Source organism: Simochromis diagramma, unplaced genomic scaffold (assembly GCF_900408965.1).
Source record: "Simochromis diagramma unplaced genomic scaffold, fSimDia1.1 OVJJ01000746.1, whole genome shotgun sequence".
NCBI lineage: Eukaryota > Metazoa > Chordata > Actinopteri > Cichliformes > Cichlidae > Simochromis > Simochromis diagramma.
In genome coordinates, this window is record NW_024386757.1 from 950,827 (window position 1) to 973,791 (window position 22,965).

The 22,965-nt window shown below is 41.8% G+C and overlaps 2 protein-coding genes across 5 annotated transcripts; one reads left to right on the forward strand and one right to left on the reverse strand.

The window, feature by feature from the left end:
* The first annotated feature begins 4,013 nt into the window (after positions 1 to 4,013).
* Positions 4,014 to 14,434, forward strand: rmdn3 (regulator of microtubule dynamics 3). 3 transcript variants are annotated; one of them, XM_040027077.1, is made up of 13 exons: positions 4,014 to 4,196; positions 4,257 to 4,491; positions 5,164 to 5,353; positions 6,538 to 6,675; positions 10,358 to 10,670; positions 11,342 to 11,444; positions 12,121 to 12,181; positions 12,270 to 12,345; positions 12,428 to 12,505; positions 12,593 to 12,691; positions 13,143 to 13,196; positions 13,633 to 13,713; positions 13,789 to 14,434. In XM_040027077.1, exons 2-13 carry the CDS (start codon positions 4,290 to 4,292, stop codon positions 13,846 to 13,848), a joined length of 1,455 nt encoding a protein of 484 aa, XP_039883011.1. In that variant the 5' UTR covers positions 4,014 to 4,196; positions 4,257 to 4,289; the 3' UTR covers positions 13,849 to 14,434. The 3 variants fall into 3 exon arrangements, with proteins under 3 accessions (XP_039883011.1, XP_039883001.1, XP_039883019.1); XM_040027067.1 differs by having other exon boundaries at positions 4,015 to 4,491; XM_040027085.1 differs by lacking the exons at positions 4,014 to 4,196; positions 4,257 to 4,491 and adding an exon at positions 4,507 to 4,700.
* Positions 14,381 to 22,140, reverse strand: LOC120730648 (DNA repair protein RAD51 homolog B). Of its 2 annotated transcripts, none has more exons than XM_040027098.1 (10): positions 21,949 to 22,140; positions 21,419 to 21,560; positions 19,623 to 19,760; positions 18,331 to 18,448; positions 17,966 to 18,057; positions 17,701 to 17,795; positions 17,431 to 17,544; positions 16,031 to 16,160; positions 14,944 to 15,065; positions 14,381 to 14,866 (listed from the first exon to the last, which is right to left on the reverse strand). In XM_040027098.1, exons 2-10 carry the CDS (start codon positions 21,494 to 21,496, stop codon positions 14,743 to 14,745), a joined length of 1,011 nt encoding a protein of 336 aa, XP_039883032.1. In that variant the 5' UTR covers positions 21,497 to 21,560; positions 21,949 to 22,140; the 3' UTR covers positions 14,381 to 14,742. The 2 variants fall into 2 exon arrangements, with proteins under 2 accessions (XP_039883032.1, XP_039883039.1); XM_040027105.1 differs by lacking the exon at positions 21,949 to 22,140 and adding an exon at positions 21,646 to 21,884.
* Between the last annotated feature and the right edge of the window lie 825 nt (positions 22,141 to 22,965).

Below are 22,965 nucleotides of genomic sequence, written 5' to 3' on the forward strand. Positions count from 1 at the left end.
TAAATGAATCAACACCCCCGAGTCATTCTAACTATCAGAAACCTCGAAGCACAGGCTGAGGGGGCGGTGTGGCAGCAATTTTCCACACCAGCCTATTAATCAGCCAAAGCCCAAGACAGACTTTTAATTCGTTTGAAAGCCCGATGCTTAGTCTTGTCTACCCCAGCTGTAAAACTCAAAAGCCAGTCTTATTTGTTATCATCTATCGTCCACCTGGGCCTTACACAGAGTTTCTGTCTGTTTTCCTATTGTGGGTGATTTTAACATCCATGTAGATGCTAAAAATGACAGCCTCAACACAGCATTTGATCTGTTATTAGACTCAATTGATTTCTCTCAAAATGTAAAAGAACCCACCCACCACTTTAATCACACTCTAGATCTTGTTTTAACATATGGCATAGAAACTGAACATTTAACAGTGTTTCCTGAGAAGCCACTCTTGTTGGATAATTTTCTGATTACATTTAAATTTTCAATAATTGATTACACAGCAGTGGAGAGTAGACTTTATCACAGTAGATGTCTTTCTGAAAGTGCTGTAACTAAGTTTAAGAATATAATCCACCCATTGTTATCATCTTCAATGCCCTGTACCAACACAGAGCAGAGCAGCTACCTGAATGCTACTCCAACAGAGGTCGATTATCTTGTTAATAATAATTTTACCTCCTCACCACGTATGACTGTGGATACTGTAGCTCCTGTGAAAAATGCACCTTCAAATCAGAAGTACTTTACTCCGTGGTATAATTCTCAAACACGTAGCTTAAAGCAGATAACTTGTAAGCTGGAGAGGAAATGACATGTCACACATTTAGAAGATCATCATTTAGCCTGGAGAAATAGCTTGTTGCTTTATAAGAAAGCCCTCCGCAAAGCCAGAACATCTTACTATTCATCATTGATTGAAGAAAATAAGAATGACCCCAGGTTTCTCTTCAGCACTGTAGCCAGGCTGACAAAAGTAAGAGCACTGTTGAATCAACCATTTAACATTAACTAGTAATGACTTCATGAACTTCTTCACAACTAAAATTTTAACCATTAGAGAAAAAATTACCAGTAATCATCCCACAGATGTAATATTATCTACAGCTACTTTCATGAATTGATATTCATTTAGACTCTTTTTCTCCAATTGATCTTTCTGAGTTAACTTCAATAATTACTTCCTCCAAACCATCAACGTGTCTTTTAGACCCCATTCCTACAAAACTGCTCAAAGAAGTCCTGCCATTAATTAATTCTTCGATCTTAAATATGATCAACCTATCTCTAATAATCAGCAAAGCACCACAGGCCTTCAAGCTGACTGTAGTTAAACTGTTACTTAAAAAGCCATCTCTAGCCATCTCTTAGCTAATTATAGGCCAATCTCTAACCTTCCTTTCATATAAAAAATCATTGAAGAAGTAGTCAAACAGCTAACAGATCATCTGCAGCGGAATGGCTTATTTGAAGAGTTTCAGTCAGGTGTCAGAGTTCATCACAGCACAGAAACAGCTTTAGTGAAGGTTACAAATCATCTTCTTATGGCCTCTGACAGTGGACTCATCTCAGTCCTGCTAGACCTCAGTGCAGCGTTCAATACTGTTGACCATAATATTCTATTAGAGCGATTAGAGCATGCTGTACATATTACAGGTACTGCACTGCAGTGGTTTGTATCATATCTATCTAATAGACTCCAATTTGTTCATGTAAATGTTGAGTCCTCTTCACACACTGAGGTTAATTATGGAGTTCCACAGGGTTCAGTGCTAGGACCAATTCTGTTTACATTATACATCCTTCCTTTAGGCAGTATCATCAGAAGACATAGCATACATTTTCACTGCTATGCTGATGACACCCAGCTCTATCTATCCATGAAGCCAGATAACACACACCAATTAGTTAAACTGCAGGAATGTCTTAAAGACATAAAGACCTGGATGGCCGCTAACTTTCTGCTCCTTAATTCAGATAAAACTGAGGTTATTGTACTCGGCCCTGAAAATCTTAGAAATATGGTATCTAACCAGATTCTTACTCTGGATGGCATTACCTTGGCCTCCAGTAACGCTGTGAGGAACCTTGGAATCATTTTTGACCAGGATATGTCCTTCAATGCACATTCTTTCTTCCATTTGGGTAACATCTCTAAAATTAGAAATACCCTGTCTCAGAGTGATGCTGAAAAACTAGTTCATGCATTTATTAATTCTTGGCTGGACTAATGTAATTCAGGATGTTAATTATTAATGTTAATATGAATTTTCACAATTGTAAATTTGTTGCTTTTTTGCTATTATAGTTTTTCAGCTTAATTATAGCATCCTTCACTTGCATCAACTCTTTGGGCCTAAAGAGTTCATGTTAAAAACTATGAAATGCAAGATCAGCTCTTGGAATCAACTCCAGATCTTTTATATGAATTCATCACACAATAACAAGGGAACGGGGATCATCAGGCTAGCAAACTGCTCTTCGTGCAGTCATTCCATTAATTTTGACCCTATCATAACTTTATCCTAAACTAGTCACACTTTTTCACACATCTTGCTTGTTTGATTTGAAATCATCCATTGTGCTGTATAGGGGGAAAAAAAATACAAAACAAACAAAGAAAACTCTTATGTACCTGTGTTTGCTGTTTGGTCAAATGTGTCTGCCTAACCAGCCTGGATATTTATTACTCAATACTGAAACTGTGATGACTTCATATTTGCCAGTGGAATTCCTTCAACAAGTGTTGTGTTTGCATAATAATTCCTTTTCTGAACTTCTTCATTTATGCGCCCAACAAATCTTTATTTTTATTTATTTATTTATTTATTTATTTATTTAGGACAGTGCATGTTAATGAACATAAATGTAAAAAAAAAAAAATTACATGAATGTAAACATACCAGATTATAGCCAAGGGCTAATTTCCATCTGTTGTCCTTAAGCATAAAAAATAGACATAATAATTCATAAAAATTCATCATTCATTCATAATAAAAACTCCATCACCAAAATCTTGCGCAATTCAAGCTACAAAAACCATTCAGTTATCATCCCACCCAACAAGTGTAAAAAAACTACTCAGCTACTAAAGACTGAAAGGAAACATTTTCAAACAAAAAAACTAAACTGAAATGTGTAGTCTATATACATTTTAATTTCAATTCAATTTTATTTATACAGGGCCAAATCCCAAAAACAGACACCTCAAGGTGCCTTATATAGTAAGGTAGACTTTACAATAATACATACAGAGAAAAAACCAACAATCATATGACGCCGTATGAGCAAGCACTTTGGCGACACTGGGAAAGAAAAACTCCCTTTTATCAGGAAGAACCTTTCGGCAGAACCAGGCTCAGGGAGGGGCGGCCATCTGGCACGACCGGTTGGGGTGGGAGAAGGAAGACAGGATGAAAGACATGCAGTGGAAGAGAGCCAGAGATTAATAACAAGTATGATTCAGTGCAGAGAGGTCTATTAACACATAGTGACTGAAGAAGAAACACCCAGTGCATCATTGGAATCCCCCAGCAGCCAACACCTATTGCAGCATAAGTAAAGGAGGATTCAGGGGCACCTGATCCAGCCCTACACCTTTCAGTTTAGTTCAGTTATATAAGGATGTCAACATCATTTGAACTGGGAATCAAAACATTACGATGAAACAAACGAATGAGCATTTTATACTACTAACTCGGAAACAGACTTTTATTTAGTTACTGTGTTATGTGAAATATGTAGCGTAAAGTTTCAACAAAATAACTATCAGAGAATGTTTTTCCCTAAAGCCCGACCTTCATAACCATGTCAGGAACATTCCCTGAAGGTTCCTGTTGCTGGGAAGCCTTTTGTGTCATTGATGTATTTTTATATTCAAATGCCTAAATGATCAACAATATTATGTGACTGTGCCGTTACAGAATTTAAGAGAGAATTTAGACACAATCATTCATACTCAGAGGTATTCTTGTAGGCCTCCATCTCAAACACACTTTATTTTGTAAGGTGTCACCGGAAGTTCTTTTCCTTTCCCCTGCTGTGGGCTCATACGGCTGCTGTGTTTCAGTAACGTCACAGCGGTGCATGTTGACTGTGTGGTCCAGGTTGTAGCGATAGAGCCTTGGGCACACACAGCTAAGGCTTTCCTTCCGAGGAAGGTGAAGCTGCGCACGCTCAGTCGTGCGTGTGCAGTCTCAGATTCTGAAGCGCTATTCTGACTCCAAGGCGTCTACGTTGATGACGTAAGAGTGGTTATTTGTTCGGAACCAGCGTAGGAATGGGCATCGTGTAGAGTCATGAGCGTGCCGCTCGGGAGGAACGGGTTAGTCGGGCTGGCTGTCGGGGCCACGGCCGGTTTGGGCTTGATTGCCTTCTTAGTTTACAGGCAGATCAGCAGGAGGAGGTCCCAGAGCCTTGTGCTGGAGACACGGCCAGCGGCCCGGCTATTCATCGGGGAGGATGGAGGAGCGCTGCTGGGGGACACACTGGATGCCCAGGGTAGGCTGGCACTGACCTCAGCTGCCCAGGATAACCATGAGCTACATGGTTGCCATGGATTCAATTTAACATGACAACGTCACTGAATATTTAGTATCACGTCTTTCTTATCGCGGTGATGGCCAGGCTAGTGTTTGTTCCAGAAAGGGACGTCTCCATTTTTCAGGATGCTCTATGTGTAGGACCTTTAAGGAGACTGCAGTCAACAGGTTTTCTGATTCTGATATGATGGGAATGTTCTTTCTGGCTCAGAATGGCCTGATGTCATTCATGAGAGTGGATATGTTGGATACACTGTAAGAACTCATTTACAATAGTTTAAAGAAAGGCAACCGTTTCTGGCCAAACACTTTTGGATATACTGACCAGAGTCTGACTTGAGACTGGCTTTTATTTCCATGTATTCAAGTGTAAAACAAATCATAGCACGTCTCCTTTTCAGACTGGCATTTTAAAAATAAGATTTACATTATTGTTATAAACTGATTAATAGGTTAACTGTACCTGTATATTAAGTTGTAATGCCTTTTGTGCTGACTAAAATCTCCCAGTGGAGGTATTCCAGATAGCCCAGGCCACAAGTATCATTGTCACTGCAACCTGGAGGCAGGTTGCAGATATGGGTACAGTACTTATTAAATTGAAACAAGTAACTCCTGTCTCCGTCTTCAGAGATGGAGGCCCAGCAGCAGGCTCTGGCAGCAGTGGAGGCTGTGGTTCAGGGACTTTCCCCAGAGCAGCAACTGGAGCTGAGAAACCAGCTGGACCAAGTGCTAAACTGCGTGGCGTCTCTACGTTCAGAGGTAGCTGAGCTCAGGGGAGGTCTACAGGACATTGCCTGGCAGATCATTCAGGATGTCAAGTGAGTTGAACTATGGTGAGCTACATAGAATCTGTCCTGCAGTACTGTGCAGAGGTCTTGTGTCGCCCCTCAGTTCTTTACTGGGCCATAGTCAGTATTTGGTGTGAGCACCTTTATTCTTCAGCTGAGGCAGCTTCCTGTCATCTCTTTAAGTAGTCTTCAGGAACAGCACTCCTTGCTTCCTGAAGGACAAAGCTCTTCTTTGTGTGGATGATTCCACGTTGCTTCAATAATATTGAGGTAGGGCTCTGGGGAGGCCCATCCATGACTGATAGTTCTCCACTGCATGTTTTTGTATCCAAGTATGCTTTTACTGCATTGTCAGTGTGTTTCCAAGCAGACACTTTCAGATGACACTGGATCAAGAATCCAAATCCTCCATCTACTAACTGTTTAGTGTCTTTCATGCTGTGTTATCTTTGATATTTTTCATCGATTTGAGTAAAGTAATGGAACAAATAATATGTTTTTGTTTTTTGCATCAAACTTGGTTCTTTGCTAAGTCATCTGTACATGTGAGACATCACTGGTTCATCCCTCAAGTTAGGTTTCTTTTTATGCTTTAATGATTCATATTTCAGAGTACAGAAGCTTAACAAACAAATAAACAGGATCTGCAAAGCTGGAGAACAAGACTGCTTTAAAAAAGACAAAGTCTGGAAGTCAAATGTATTGAAATGAGGACCGGCTCAAAACCTTTGCACAGTAATGTATCAGTTTGGAATAAAAAATCCTCAAAACAAAGATTAATAATTTGGGATGTGGTTGAGATCATGTGGTAGTAAATGGACCCTGGAAATCTTCAGTCTTAGTAAACACTGTTCCAAAGTTTGTGTCTTGATGCATGCACAATCATCCAGGTATGTAAATCCCAAAAGGTGGATTCTGTTCAGCTGTGGGTCACGTTTTCAGTGGGAGAAACGTCTCGTCACTCACTGTTTATAAGGTTGGAAACCTGCACTCAGCTGAGACTGGAAACGCCACGTGTAGGTGAACAGAATCAACCCAAAGTTTGCGTTTTGCTCGTTCCAGTTGGATTTCCCATCTGCACAAATACACATGTGGGTTTCAGTTTCAAAAAAGTAATTTAGGTGCATCACATTGTTAAGTGTGCATATCAGGGGGCTGAGTGCTTATATGAGAACTGTTTGGGCTGTTTGGGTAATGATCCTCCTCCCATTCAGAAAGGGAGTGGAGGACAGCCAGCGTGTACGGCGGCGGCGTCATGCGGTCCACAGAGAGCGTGCCGACTCGTCCAGCTCTACCTACTTCACTGCCAGCCAGGGCATGGCCAGCACCTGTGGAGAGACCAGTGAAGGGGGGTATGTCATTGGCTCAGCACAGTATGCTTTACTCATTTTTGATAAATTCTTACATTATGCGTCAGGTGTTTTGTACACAGACCTTCACTGGGAGCAGCAGGATATTTCCCAGAGGCCTGTGTGAACTTTGATTTTGATCAGCAAGTAGTTTATGGGCATCGGGCATGACTGTTTCAACTACAGACACTGTGTTCTCTTCCTGTCTCTGCACAGCAAAGATCCATAGATATGCTGTTTCTCTGCAAGGCAGGCAGTGTGAACTAGGTAACATAAGTCACATGACAAGAAAACAGAAACTCTTCAGTCTGAAAACACTAAGAAGCTCACTGTGGTTCAGTCCCTGTTTGAAAAGGAAATGATATATGTTCTGCTTGTTTTCACTCTACTTGAACATTATTAAGGTAAAGGCTCATTATTTTTATTTATGTGCGTGTTAATAGATTTTCACCAGGGAGCCATAGCCTGGTTACAGACATGCCTGTAGACATCTGAAGGTGTAAGAAGGATCTTAAATGATGGTTAATGTAGTTAGCAGCTTACCATGAAGACGGCCCTCAGCTTTACACCAGACTCTGTTCAGCTGTAGGCTGCAGTGAAAGGACTTGAAAGAGGATAGCTGAATAAGATCTTCTGGACAAACCATGTGATAAAATGTCTCTGAGGGGTACTCTACAAACAAAGGTCAACATAGCCAGGCTTGCTCTGTAAAATATAGCAGGTGTCACAACAGTGGTCATGAGCTGTCTCAGTGAAATTGGGCTTTCTGAGGCTCATGTAACTCTTCTTCCACATTAAATGATCCCTCCGAGTGTCACCTACTCCAATCAGAGATGTTGCCTGGTGATGGTGATGCAATAGTGATGAAAAATCTCGAAAGAAATTAAAATGCGTTGTAAATCAGGCAAGAGATGAATGCTGCAGAAAATCATTAATCTGGTGATTTCTGAGTGGTAAAATAAATATTTTAATTCCAGTTTACAGAAGCCTGATAAAGAAGACATGGAAATCACTGACGTTTGGCGTAGATCACAGTGAAATGAATGAGATTCATTGAACATGTGTTCTGTGTTGTTGCAGCTGCAGTTCCAGCAGAGTGAAAGAGGCTGATCAGCAGATTAGAATCGTATATCACAACAGGTTATTTAGACAATGCATGAATAAGTAATACAGGAGGAGCTCATGGAGCCACAATTAGCTCCCGGGGCCACGAGGAGTTCCTGGCTCAATGCTGAGCTCCATTCAGTGGTTGTAGTCAGGTACGACTAAAACCTGCATAGATGCAGAGACTCTTTACTTAAAAGCACTGAAAACATGATGCAAGTTCAATGAGAATCAGTGAAAACATGGCGCTTCCAGACGATTTTAAATCCACACTCTGAACAGAAACTTGCTCCTCTCCATGTTAGTGTTTAGCCAAAGTTACCATGGTGATTGAACCAGGTAAAACAGCCACTTTCATGACACAGAAAACTTGACAGAGCTCACTAAGCCAATAATCTGGCTTTGTAGTACGCTGCTTTAGTCGGGCAAGGATTCAAGTGTGTGGCTTTTTAAATGGGTTTGTTTGCAGGCGTCATAAGCTTATTGCTGTTAATTTGTAAGACAATTAGAGATGCTAACTCTCACTGGAGTCTCCAGCTCGTATCTTAAACAGTGTTGTGTTCTTTTCCAGAATGGGACTAATTCATCAAACTATTATTATTGTTCAGGTTTTTGATGCAGCGTTTGGTACATGCTAACGAGGCAGCATGGTCCCTTTTTCTGTGTTTCCCTATGTGAAGACAGGCTCGCACGGTGCTGTTAAGGGGTTCTCAGGGTCTCCTGTCAGCTGGCTGCCATTCATTGACAGCCAGCTGACAATGACAGGAAACAGGAAGGTCGGCAGCATTGACCTTTCAAAATAAAATATAGACTTTCAATGTTTGGAATAACACATACCTCAACCGGATCACCTCTGATTGGAACAGTGGCAGAAATGTCAGAGACTTATATTTCAGAACGTGCTGTGAAACAAAAACTATCTACAGAAATAGTGAATACATAAAACCTGGATGAAATCCTTGAGAACATATTTACAGGGAGTGCAGAATTATTAGGCAAGTTGTATTTTTGAGGAATAATTTTATTATTGAACAACAACCATGTTCTCAATGAACCCAAAAAACTCATTAATATCAAAGCTGAATGTTTTTGGAAGTAGTTTTTAGTTTGTTTTTAGTTTTAGCTATTTTAGGGGGATATCTGTGTGTGCAGGTGACTGTTACTGTGCATAATTATTAGGCAACTTAACAAAAAACAAATATATACCCATTTCAATTATTTATTTTTACCAGTGAAACCAATATAACATCTCCACATTCACAAATATACATTTCTGACATTCAAAAACAAAACAAAAACAAATCAGCGACCAATATAGCCACCTTTCTTTGCAAGGACACTCAAAAGCCTGCCATCCATGGAATCTGTCAGTGTTTTGATCTGTTCACCATCAACATTGCGTGCAGCAGCAACCACAGCCTCCCAGACACTGTTCAGAGAGGTGTACTGTTTTCCCTCCTTGTAAATCTCACATTTGATGATGGACCACAGGTTCTCAATGGGGTTCAGATCAGGTGAACAAGGAGGCCATGTCATTAGTTTTTCTTCTTTTATACCCTTTCTTGCCAGCCACGCTGTGGAGTACTTGGACGCGTGTGATGGAGCATTGTCCTGCATGAAAATCATGTTTTACTTGGAGGATGCAGACTTCTTCCTGTACCACTGCTTGAAGAAGGTGTCTTCCAGAAACTGGCAGTAGGACTGGGAGTTGAGCTTGACTCCATCCTCAACCCGAAAAGGCCCCACAAGCTCATCTTTGATGATACCAGCCCAAACCAGTACTCCACCTCCACCTTGCTGGCGTCTGAGTCGGACTGGAGCTCTCTGCCCTTTACCAATCCAGCCACGGGCCCATCCATCTGGCCCAACAAGACTCACTCTCATTTCATCAGTCCATAAAACCTTAGAAAAACCAGTCTTGAGATATTTCTTGGCCCAGTCTTGACGTTTCAGCTTGCGTGTCTTGTTCAGTGGTGGTCGTCTTTCAGCCTTTCTTACCTTGGCCATGTCTCTGAGTATTGCACACCTTGTGCTTTTGGGCACTCCAGTGATGTTGCAGCTCTGAAATATGGCCAAACTGGTGGCAAGTGGCATCTTGGCAGCTGCACGCTTGACTTTTCTCAGTTCATGGGCAGTTATTTTGCGCCTTGGTTTTTCCACACGCTTCTTGCGACCCTGTTGACTATTTTGAATGAAACGCTTGATTGTTCGATGATCACGCTTCAGAAGCTTTGCAATTTTGAGACTGCTGCATCCCTCTGCAAGACATCTCACTATTTTTGACTTTTCTGAGCCTGTCAAGTCCTTCTTTTGACCCATTTTGCCAAAAGAAAGGACGTTGCCTAATAATTATGCACACCTGATATAGGGTGTTGATGTCATTAGACCACACCCCTTCTCATTACAGACATGCACATCACCTAATATGCTTAATTGGTAGTAGGCTTTCGAGCCTATACAGCTTGGAGTAAGACAACATGCATGAAGAGGATGATGTGGACAAAATACTCATTTGCCTAATAATTCTGCACTCCCTGTATAGTCACCAAATAAATATGAGGTGGTCTTCGCTGTATCCCAGGTACTCCACGGCCTATGCCGAATCAGACTACACTGATCGTGACACGGACAGAGAGGAGGGTGAGCAGGAGCCTGAGCAAGAGTCTGAGGATGAGGACAAGAGCTGTGCCACAGTCCTTACCCTCCGCCAGGATGTCTCCCAAGAGGAAGAGCTTGAAGAGAGGGGGCTGGAAGATGATGATGAGGAGGAGCTAATGAGCGAGGTTCCCAGTGGGGAGCTGGCTCTCCTCCTGGCTCAGAGTGACATCCTCCACACAGGAGATGCCAGTTTAAAAGCAGAAGGCTTTCGACTACTAATGGACAACAGAGCAGAAGTGAGTAACAGGATGCTTGTTGGTGGTCACATGACAAGAAGCTAATGATGCGTGTAATGACCATTAACGCTGATTTGATATGAGTGTTGTTTGTGACAATGGGTCATTGCAAAGAGCAGACGTAGAAGAATAAATATATCAAGTGAACCAATGAAAATTCAAATCAAATAATGGTCTCAAAGGGAAAAGGCACTGCTCATATCTTAAATAAAATTAAAATAAAATATACATGTATGAAAACTATGGAACACTTTGGAATTTTTTAGCAATAAAATGTGTTCCGATCTTCACCCGAGTCAGAACTACAGACAAACACAGTCTGACTGAGCTCGTACTCAAGTGCTTCACAACAAAAATATCAGAGTATTAAAAAAGAAAGAGTTAACTAAATGTATGTCTCAAAGGTGAGTTTTTAGTTATTTCTTAAAAGAGACCAGTCAGTCAACAGATCTCAAGCTCAGAGGGAGAGAGCTTCAGTTTCTGGAACCAGGGTGACAAAAAGCTCTGTCACCATCAGCTTTAATCCTCGTATGATGCACAACGAGTAGGCCCCACATTACATGACCTCAGCGACCTGCTGGAAACGTGTGTCTGTAAAAGTTCACTGATGTAAGCTGGTGCTCGTCTAAGAAGAGCTCTTTTTCCTTTTTTTCCTCTCTTTGGGTCTGCAGTATGGAGACAGCAGGGAGTTTCTATGGCGACTGGCTCGAGCCTACAGGGATATGTATGACTCCACTGAAGACAAACAGGAGAAGAAGACCTATGCACAGCAGGGTAATGGACAAACACATACTGTTACTGCACCTTACAAAAAGCTTCAAATACTATTAGTGAGGAATCTCTGAAGTTTGGCTCTTTGGGCTAAATGTCCTTATTCTTAGATTCTATCCAAGCCTGAACAGTGACAGTTGCCACAAAGCATTTGCTGAAATGTTTCTAGTTATCAAACGAAAGCAAATAAAATACTGACAACTGTCACTGGATTATTTAATGGAAACCAGAGGATTCTAAGGCGAGTTCTGAAGCCTCTGCGCTGCTGTCCCATTAATCTGTTGTACAGTATTACAGAGCCTCTCATAACGATATCATAGCATCGTTTCCACCAAGTACCATTTGAATGTTGCAGCAAAAATTGACTCAGTTCCCTGTTCTTAGCTGACAGGAGAGGGGTCTGGTCTGGTCTTCTGCTGCCCTAACCTGTCTGGTTCAAGGTTCCACATGTTGTGTGTTCAGAGATGTCTGGGTGTAGAAAACCTTTATATTAGTGTTTAAGTAATAATATACTAACCGTCCGGTGGACTGGGTGAATCATTGCTAGGAGTTTACATGTGCTCCTTCAAACTGATGGAAACCATGCTGCCGTATCAGACCACAACAACTACTCTTCCTGACATGCTTTCTTTGATTTTTCATAGACAGGCTGTTGTTAACCTGTGAGCTCATGTTGCAGGTCGAGATGAGGCAGAGCTGGCCCTGAAGAAGAATGACCTGAATGCAGAGTGTCACAAATGGTAAATCCCTGTGAACACAGAGCTTCTAGCGAGCACTGGGTTTGAGCTCCCATCAGAGAGCATTTGCTTTTTCTGTTTGTGGCTCCAGGTTTGCCATGCTGGCTGGACTGACCTCACAGCATGAAAGCATGCATAGCAAGCTGAAGAGTAGCTGCATATTGAAGGTAAGAAAGGCAGACCTGCTGCACGGCAGCAGTGTAGGCGTAGAGCAGCTGGACTTATTGTGATCATTATTCCCCCGTCTAGGAGCATCTGGACCGAGCACTGGCTCTCAGAGATGATGACCCCATGTGTTTCTACCTGCTTGGCAGATGGTGTTATCAGGTGACTCTGAAGTTATTGCACGCACCTGATACCATCCTGATGTCAGAGATTTCTGCGCGCTTCAGTGCTTTGTCTGTGTGTCTGTAGGTAGCCACTCTGGACTGGTTGGAAAAGAAGGCAGCTGCTGCCCACTACCAGAGCACCCCCACCTCCACCCTGCATGATGCCCTTGAGAGCTTCCTCAAGGTATGAATCTCCTGACTTTTGAGTTCAAATCGGTGGTAGACTGGTGACCCAAAATACATTCTCCTCGTGGCTTATAGCAATGATGTGCAGTATGTGCTGTATCTAATAAGGACACACTGGCAGTGTGAAGGAGTAGGATGGAGGAGGGATCAGTGTAACAGACTGGGCGTGTCTCAGAAATCAGTTGAATCTCATAGGCTTATAGAAGGAGCTATAATCAACGGATGCACAGGTGCAGTACCACTGAGGGAGGATGACTCTGAACAACTCGTCTTTATTATTCACTTGCTTCAGTTCTTTAAGATGAATGTGCGGCCTGGGAAATAAGAAAAGTAGATGTTGTATGTCTCAAGTCTTAGTTAGCCTCATTTTGTGTCCATTTCTGAGCAGATGTGTGACTGCACACACACACGATGTTTGATGGATGAAATGCTTTTGTGTTAACTTGCAGGCAGAGGAGCTCAGTCCAGGTATCTCCAAGACTGTGAGACTTTACATCGCCAAGGTAATATCAGATCAGCTGATCTCACACTGTACAGTTATGATTTATGGTTCACACACATTAAAGTGCTAAAGTCCAAACTCACACCCTACAGCAGACTCTTGTGATCATCTGTCAGTGACTTTTACATGTTTGCATTCATGTGAGTTAACATGATGTCCTCATTATTTTGTGAAAAATGGAAGTTCACTTTGAATCTTTAAAGTTAGTGAAGCTGGGACCGGAAGAGACTGAAATGTTTGTAATGCCTAAAAGACGATGATGCGAGTTAATAGGTCCCATATCTACTGACACGTCTGTTCATTTACATCCAAAAACACTGAACTGAAAATGGCAAAAGGCAGGTAATAATCACGGCACAGTTGTTGCCGTCAGGTCTTTTTCTTTGATGGTCATATCAGGAACTGTGAAACTCACTGTGGCTGGGTTTGGTTTACAGTGTCACAAAGAGCTGGGGAACATCTCCGAAGCCACAAACTGGGCTGAGCTGGCTCTGAAGATGCCTAGAAATACTGAGAATGTAAGAGCACACATCCTGTCCACATCTGAATTCATAGCTGCAGCATTTTCACCACAATGCCTTTTCTATTCAAAGGATCAAGAAACATGTGAACTGGAGGCAGAGCTTCAGGACTTAACTGCCAGAAACAGCTGAGCTGCAGAAAAACTTTCCTTCATTGATGGATGAGTGTGATTTTTGTCTTCTGTCAACTTCTTTGCATCACCATGTATTCAATCTGCTATATTTAACGTTCTTCAGCACCTCCCATCTGAATTCAACGGGCATGCTGTGTTTGGTTTGAAAAACGACTGACTCAAGCTTGATGACTGAAACTACTAATCCCGGGACACGTGCAGAGCTTTAAGGGAAGGAGGAAGCTCTGGAATAAGACCATTTCACTCTGTGGTTCTGTACTATTATGCTTGTTGTGTAAAGATTGGGCCTTCAGGTGTGATCAGGTGAAGCACAATGGCTTCTTTCAAACCTTATGGACTCCCTGGTGTAACATGTAGTTTAAAATGGACCACTTGCTGTTTGAAGTTTCTGTTGTAAGTGCATGGAGCCCTGTGTGCTCATCAGTATGAAGTTGAATATTTTTGAACTGTTTATGTTATCACATGTCCATTTTGCAGTGTCTGCTGTTGGAGTGAGACAAAAAGACTCAGTACTCAGAGACGTTATTATGCACTGTGTGAAATGCAGATACTGTTTAATAAAGTTCTTTTTCCATTTATGGCAACACATTAGCTAAATCTGAAATGAAGAAAGAAAATCTACTTGAAATACTTTACATGGAATGACTGCTGACCTCTCCTGCATCCAACTCTTTATTCATGACTTATCTTTAGTCAGCTTCATGTTGATGCAGTCTTAGAATAAAAAAGTCCCTTCAGATCAGGAGCAGCCTACGTTTTATAGATATATACAGTTATGCGTCTGTCGCCACAGACTATCTAGATCGTCTTTATCAAACAATTAAATAAAACGTGACAGTGTGACGAGACAAACACACGCAGATCCAGCAGGTGCGTCTCACATCCTGCTGCTTCAGTCCTTGGCATCGCCCACTCCGTCAGCGTTGATAGCAAACATGGCTTCAGCCTCAGGCAAGCAGGGCGAGTCATAGATTTTACAGATCCTCGTTTCTCCTCTGCCCTTCCTCAGGTACAGGCTGTGAAGAAGAGAGCACTGTTAGAGTGTCATCTTCCTGTGGTGACATCATACTTCCATCGTGAATAAAAAACACACCGTGTGGTGGAGGCGTGGGCCAGAATGTTGCCGCCGATTGGTTTCTTAGGATCTGCAGAAAACATGGCTGCTCCATCCACTTGTGCTACCACTTGGTTGGTTATCACCACAGCAACGCCAAACTGTTGACAGGTCGGGCAAAAGTTATGTCTTAGATACATACATGAGTGAGGCAGCTTCAGCTCATCCATTGTAGATTTAAACACCTGTCAACAGTCACACTTTATAAACTTTGTGTACACACACACACACTAAAATTTGTCAGCCATTCACAAGTGCAGAATGGTGAAAAGCTCCATGCAGAGTATAAACAGTATGTTTTTATCTGATCCAACTAAGTTCACTCAGAGATCATGCTGATTAGATTTACTCACTGAATTCCACCTTTATAACTCAGGGAATGTCTGCTTACATCATCTTAAATTCAGCTGATTAAATCCTAAACACTAAATCTACTCACAGTAGAAATTATTCCAAGTGATTTAATTCCCCACACTCCACCACTAAAACGGATCTTATGATTAAGAAAAATTAAGCTAATTTGTGTTTGGTCTTTCTTTGTAACAATTCTTCTTGATGACAAATCGTATACCATTAGAAAGCTTATTAGTTTCCTTTAAAGGGTGCCACATTAGTAAGGAAAATGCATTTGTGGGTTGAGCAGCAGAGTTGAGCATATTGGATGCGCCCATGATACCCCAGGTGCTGACAGTCAGGTGCCTGATAAGCAGCATGTGTGAACAGAGACCCTGCTACAGCGGATTTGGGATCCATAATATTAGATCTGAATAGGATTTTATTATATATTGGGGGTGGCTGTAGCTCAGCTGGTAGAGCAGGTCACCTACTAATTGAAAGGTTGGTAGTTCGATACTCGTCTGCTCCAGTCTGCATGCCAAATATTCTTGGGCAAGATGTGCCCCAAATACCTACTTTCTACTTTTATTATATCAGTTCAATTAGTACTTTAACTTTAACCACAGTATAGTTAACACAAGTATCTGTACACTACTGGCACCTGAGGCGATCACTGATTTGTGGAGTGTACAATTCAAACTAAAGAATCTGTCAGGGTGTGAGAGCTGACCTCGTCCGCCAGCCTGAGCAGCATACGCAGGAAACGGCCCAGGTGTCCCTGCCTGGCTGACAGCTCTCCTCTGCCCGAGTAGTCGGTTCTGTACAGAGCTGTGGCACTGTCTACTATCAGCAGAGCATACCTGACAAACACAGGGACAAATAGTGTTAGCCTGCACGTTCACACTCAGATCTTACAGTTTTTTATCGTATGTGTGACATGCCAATGTCAGACCCTAGTCGGGCTTAAAAACCTTTATGATACATAAATTATGAAACGACTCAAACAAGATCATGCTTTTCACAGACTACATGAAGAAAAAAAAAACAACTCTTTAGTCAGTTTCCTTGATTAAAAAGACAAACCAGCTAAGATGGGCTGTATGATGATACCCTATTAAAACATCTATCATTTATTTCGTGGTGTTGCAAAACACAGCGTTTACTGCAAGATGACAGTTTGCAATAGTCACCACCAGCAAAAACAAATGGGGACTGTTACTAAATGGGGTTGTACCTGTGGCGCACCATAGAATAAAGACTCATGGAGAAAATGGCAGCCATTACAATTTTATACATTGGTCGAAACACTCGACAAGTCGGGTTCCCACATTTATATCACAAGTGTCTGTCCAACACTCACTGCGACAACAGATATCTAGACAAGCTGAACGGTGCACTTCATCAGAGACTGCACACACTGACGTTTGCACACAGGCTGGTTTTCTGACGACCGTACAGGAGCAGTGATGATAGGAGAGGCAGCCAGTGTGTATCACTAAGGCCAATATTCATTTCATTTTTGATTATTTCAATTAAACGTAAAAAAGAAAACAGTATTATTGTTTATTAGTATAAAGTATGAACTGAATTTACAAAGAAAGGCACTATATTATGATACAGATCGTTATTATCGGGATAAGAAATTACTTCGTTACTTCTACAATCATTGGAAAATATTAAATCTGTCTGTGTGATTTTGTGATTCAAGACATTTTATAATCTGATTCAAATCAAACGTGAACTTTCTCAGCATTTTTCTCGTTTTTTAATCTGACTAATGTTTAAGAAATGACTGAGAAGCAATTTCATTTCTCGAGTCAGTCCAAACTCACCATCACAGCTAGGGTTAACTGAAACTCAAAATTGAATTCAGAAATTCACTCGAGCTGATGGACAAACATGAAGACATTCCACGTTGAAACCATTATACAATATAGGCTCTGTGCATCTTACATAAATCATGACATTTACATCCAGTTTTCAGTCCTACCGTGGAGCCAAGTTTCCACATGTCCTCTCACTGCACTTCCTAGTTTTTGGTTAAGTGAAATTAGGCAAAAAAAATAAAAATAACTATCCTTCAATGATTCACCTGAACACTTCTACACAGTCTGTAAGTTTGTGACTAACCTGGACTCCGCCATCATTGCAGAAGCTTGATAGAGCAGCTGAGTCTGGTGGTCTGTGTTGAAGGCTCGGGCATAGGCCACGTTATCCAAAACGTCACTGCCTACCAGCCCATACCTGACAGCACAGACAGACAACACATACAGCTCCAATAAGAGTAATAAAATCAACAACGTGGAAATAAATGACGGGTTTATAGATTTTTATTCTGCGTCAGTTACTTCTTCTTTGACCTCTGAACTGAATGCTGAAAACAAAGGAGCACCATCTCACCTCTCGGCAACAGCGAGCAGTCTCTCTGGTCTGAAGGTTCCTTCTGTGTCGATGTACATGGCTTTGCCTTCTCCGCCTCCCTGATCGATGGGTAGCTGTGGACGGTCACCATGGTTACATCTCTCTAGATCAACAACTTATTTGTAAAGCAATCCTAAAAGTTTCTGAGCGAGCTGCTTGTGATCCTCCATAACATACGCTGATGGATAGAAACTGGCTTTTTAACTTCTTCTGGCACCACTTAGGTTTGTTGAACACACTGTACCTGGCAGGTGACGGCGAGTGTGTGGCACAGCTGGGTTTTCCCCGTCCGAAACTCTCCAAACATCTCTGTGATGGAACCTGTCTCAATCCCACCTGTAGGAGAGCAAAAAGGTTTAAATTTGATGTGCGAGGCTGGGCCTCCCTGCTGCTGCCCAAGTTCTGATAAGTAAACAAAAAATGGCTGCATGATTTGTTGTTTTGGTTTGCACCTTTATTTAAATGGTGGTCACGAGGAACATCCCTAGTTTAAATCTAATAAAACCAGCTTAGGGCACATAACCATCACTGGCATTGTGTTTGCTGCATAACTATGAACTGCTAATCAGGGAGATCTCCTCAATGAAGCATGAGCTACATTAGACTAACCCTGCAGGAGTTTGTCCAGCTCCTTGGAGCCTGTAGAGATCTGGATAATCTCAGCTCTCCTCTGATGGAACTCAGTAGCTGTGGTGAAGCCCATTGGCACCAGTTTGGCAGCTTCAGTCTGAGGGAAAAGGTAAATGAAAGCAATTCAGTTTTGTTTATACAGGGCCTAATCAAAACAACAGTGGCCTTGAGACACTTTATCTTGGAGAGCAAAGACCCCACAACGTTCAGATGACCCCCTATGAGCAAGCACTTTGTGACAGGGGAAGGCAAAACTCCCTTTTGACAGGAAAAGACTTCCAGCAGAAACACTCGGTGATGGGTGGCCATCTGCTGCGACCGGTTGGGGTTGAAGGGAGGAAGACGGGACAAAGAGACGTTGTGGAAGAGATCTAGAGATGAATAATAACTCATATCCAAATACAGAGAGGTGTGTATAAATATTTATTAACTCTTTTTCTTTGATTAACAGTACTGAAAGTAGCTGTACATAATGTTACCTTTGTCAGATGGTTATGACCATTTTTGAAGTTATTACTAGTTGACCTTAAAGGAATGCTTGGCTCAATGCTAAATGGTAATCTTCTAAATTAGTGAGATGCCAGTTCCTTTCCAGCTTACAGGCCATCTACTGTAAAAGTGTACATCTGAGAGTTATACCAGGGGCTCAAGATCTTCTTATCCGAAGCTCTCTTTCTTTAAAAGAAACCCCCCCCAATCAAAAAAAAAAAACACACACACACACACACACACACACACACCCCTATCAGATGTTTCTCACTGCTACATTTTTGTACCACCTTGTTCACAGCTGTTTCATTTGTGAGACCTAACCTTAGTAGTGGTTCAGTGACCCTCTTAATGGGCCACGCCCACTTGGGCTGAGCACTGATGTGCAGGTGTAGACGCAGCTCTTTGAGGAAACGTGTCTTTGGTTTTTCCCGGCACTTTTGCCTGCAGCCTCCCAAACAGCTGTGAGCCTTCTAGCTGAAGACCATGAAGAACTCAATTCCTATGATGCATTTCATATTAGAATTCCTCATTTCCTGTTTTAAAACATCCATTAAGGCCGACATGGATATTACTACTGAGTGGAAACCATGTCTTCTTTAACAGCATGCACTGATGTTCAAACCAGCAGCACTTGGAGAAAGTACAGAAGCACACTGATGTGCCTCTACGATGTATCCGTTTTATCTGTCAATCAGATATGACCATATGCAGTCTCCTCCACACAATCCCAGCTTTCACATTCCTCTGAGATACCGAATCAAACGACTGTCGTTCCTTACCAGGATCTTGTCAGCCTTGGCCTCACTGATGCCCTTGATGTTGAGCAGCTCCTTCTTGGGAGCGTAGGCCACTGCTTCAATGGTGTGGAATCCTGCATCCTCCAGCTTTTTGATGTCACTGGCACTGATTCCGCATTGCTGTGTGCAGAGGCATCAAAACAAAGAGCTGAAGCTAAATTCATAAAAAGAGTTTTTCGAGAAGCTGGAGGGTCTTGCACACTCCATGATTAAAAGCCAGTTTAATTTTTGATAGAGCAGTTAAAAAATAAACAACATAGTTGAGCCATTTATGAGATATCATGCAGAGAGGGCTTTTGGCTTTTAAAGGCATTAGTAAGAAATACAGAATTTTAGGAACAAACTCACTGACAGTTTCATTTAACACAATATACGAGCCTGGTGAGGGACCAAGCAGTGAAGGCATAGAGGACAACAGGAGAAATGTCATTAAATCGGGGCTTAATTTTTTTATTTATTTTTTTACCTGTGTCACAGGGCGGTAATTTTAGGAAGTCAATGAAATGACACAATCTGGATTTTTTAATGCCACCACTCAATTCTGATTAGAGCCTGACTGATATAGGATTATTAAAACCAATACCAACATCTGGTGATTTAAAAATCTGATGCATCAGGATAACTTTTCCTCCACACACACACACGTTACATGTGGTTATTTATGAATCCCTACAAACACAATAAGACCCAACTACTTAGAAATCAATGGGTTTCACTGTCACAAAAAGCTGTGGATTACTCACTTGTGCTCTTTCCATATCAGCGGTGTGTTTGTGTTAAACAGTGCAGCTGCAGAGCACCCTCTAGTGGACAATCTATGCATTAACCACGACTCACTGAAGGAGTTTTCTACCTCCTCTTTACTTTTTACATTTTTATTTATCAGTCGTTATAAATGGCAATAGTGATATTTCAGCAATTATCTAATGCTGTCTGACATATCAGCCCATTTTAAATCCAAGCTTCAAATACATTTAATGTTTAAAGTGCTTCTTCGGTCTTACTGACCAGTTGCAGAGCTTACTATCAGTAACACTATAGGCATACAAACTGCAGTCAGATTTTTTTTTAAAAAGGCCCAAGTTCAAAGACAGGTGGATCCTTCCATGAATCAATCAGTGGTTTCCACCTGGTGCTCCAAGAATCAGCTTATTGCTCATTGTAGAAGAAGAATCAGGTCATTTACAATTACTTCAGTATATGTAATGAAACCACCTTCCTTTACACTTTGAACGTTGTCAGTTTTGTCACATAATACTTTGAACATACCATACTCATATTTTTTAATCCTTGCAGTCTGAGTGTGCAGATGGATTTGAGATCCTCTGTGATCCACGCCATGATCGTTTTAAATAGTTCTGTACTTAAGGTCATACAAAAAAAATAAGGTGACCAAATTTCACCTCATACCTGAATGTGACATAATAATAGAAAAGTATTAAATTGAGTTTAGACGGCAGACTAAGAGCAAGCACACTTGTCCATCTGCATTTAAGTTTAGTGAATGAAGTCATTTTTGATCACACACACACCAAATGAAGCCATACTGGCCACAAAAACGACTGAAACCAATGAGCACCATCGCACCCGCCGATCTGTGGATCAGTTTCATTGGTCTTTGCAGTGCATGTATCCCATCTCTTCCCAACTGAATGCAACAGCAGTTGGCAGTGATCTGACCAAGAGGAGCAGGATTAGCGAACCCACAGCTCCGAGCTTCTATAGCACACAAAATCAGGTGTTACAGAAACCACAGTGCACTAAGGACGGATACGTACCTCCAATCTGGATAGAGGCTGTGGCCCGTAGTTTTCCTCCTCCTCCACCTCCACTCTGGCCTCGCTCCTCATCGCCATGATCCAAGGAGAACCAGATCGGTTCCGCTCGGCTTGCTGATTGTTTGACGGTTAATACTGAAAGCTAAGCCAGAGAGCTAGCATGGAAAAGCTGATTGATACAACTATGTTTTCATCATGATCGTCACACGGCAGGTTTTTTACTTTACCTTTTCATCTACCCTAAAACCAAACTTAAGTCTTTTTCACATTTAAAACATCTAAGAGACTATTCCATCTACACTTACACACTGTTAATACCCAGTAAAAATGTAACGTTTTTTTTCCTAACACAGTAAATCGACAAATTCACGTTAACACACTTTAGCGACAAATTCGCCCATTGTTTATGTTTAGGCGCCGTCACCGTGAAGCTAGGACGAGCTGCCCGCGCACTCTGCTGTCACAGTTGCTGTTAGTTTTTACAGTTACTGGGCTAAAAGTGGTCCTTTCTACGCGACTTCGGCCCTTACCTTCTTGCAGTTTTCTTGTTTTCCTCAAACTCCTCGGTGTGAAGCTCCCGCGCGCACATTCAGATTCAATGACGTTGTACGTAAACGGAGCCAATGGGCGCGTGAAAGAAGGGTCGTGAGAGACTGGAACCGGAAGTAGGTGCGTGACCCCACTATTACCATAGTATGGCAAACCGTCTAGGACAAAATTCGCCACTTTAACGCTTCTGGTTACGAAATTACGTAACCGTTTAATCGCCGTTTAATAAGTCAGAACTTGTCCCCGACTGAACGCAGTATTTTACGCCAAAGAGTAGCGCCTTGAACGCCTGGGAAAAACGCCGCTTTTTCCGCCATTCAGAAGGAGCGTTCAAGGCGCAACTCTCTGGCGTAAAATACTGCGTTCTACGGGGTCAAAACCGCCATAAGTGGCCAGTTCATGTTCATGATTTGTTTTCATATTCATGACATGTTTTAATGTTAATAGCAGCCTGTTAACACACAGCTGAACTTTGAACCTCTAAATTTGTTTCTTGTCAAGTTGTTCCCCTGCAGGAAGAGTGTTCCTTTCAGATAAAGTTTATATTAATTGATCAAACTGTGTTTAAAGGTCCATTTCAGCCATTAAGATGATCCATAAACACATGGATAAGTGATCATGGAGGGAAAGCTTTGGGGGCGGGGGGCTTTACACTTCAGCCTTCAGCCAATGTTCCTAGAACAAAAGTGTGACTGTCAGAGAACCTTTGGGGAACGTTCCCCGTTTGCTAAGAGCAATACTAAAAAGGGCACTTACAGTAGTTGTGGGCTGCACAGGTTTCAGAGGGGTCTGTGGTCACAGCGTACATTTATACCCAGTAGGACATTAGAATGCTTTTGAATTTGAAAATGACTCTGGAAATATTAGAGTAAACAGTGTAATATGCCAATTGTAAGTGACAGGCCATCAAAAGTGAAGTGAAAAAAAACAAACAAACAAAAAAACGTTTGCTGTGCAAATCTGAAACCTTTGATACACAACTCTGCATTTTAATTGAC

What these genes read in the sequence shown, in the direction of transcription:
- rmdn3 (XM_040027077.1), top strand. Translation starts at nt 4,290, where the DNA reads ATGAGCGTGCCGCTCGGGAGGAACGGGTTAGTCGGGCTGGCTGTCGGG. An exon ending in CAGATCATTCAGGATGTCAA is followed by an intron (nt 5,354 to 6,537) that starts GTGAGTTGAACT and finishes CCTCCCATTCAG; the next exon opens with AAAGGGAGTGGAGGACAGCC. An exon ending in GAAGACCTATGCACAGCAGG is followed by an intron (nt 11,445 to 12,120) that starts GTAATGGACAAA and finishes CTCATGTTGCAG; the next exon opens with GTCGAGATGAGGCAGAGCTG.
- LOC120730648 (XM_040027098.1), bottom strand. Translation starts at nt 21,496, where the DNA reads ATGGCGATGAGGAGCGAGGCCAGAGTGGAGGTGGAGGAGGAGGAAAAC. An exon ending in GCAATGATGGCGGAGTCCAG is followed by an intron (nt 16,161 to 17,430) that starts GTTAGTCACAAA and finishes TGTGTTTGTCAG; the next exon opens with GTATGCTCTGCTGATAGTAG. An exon ending in GCCCACGCCTCCACCACACG is followed by an intron (nt 14,867 to 14,943) that starts GTGTGTTTTTTA and finishes TCTTCTTCACAG; the next exon opens with CCTGTACCTGAGGAAGGGCA.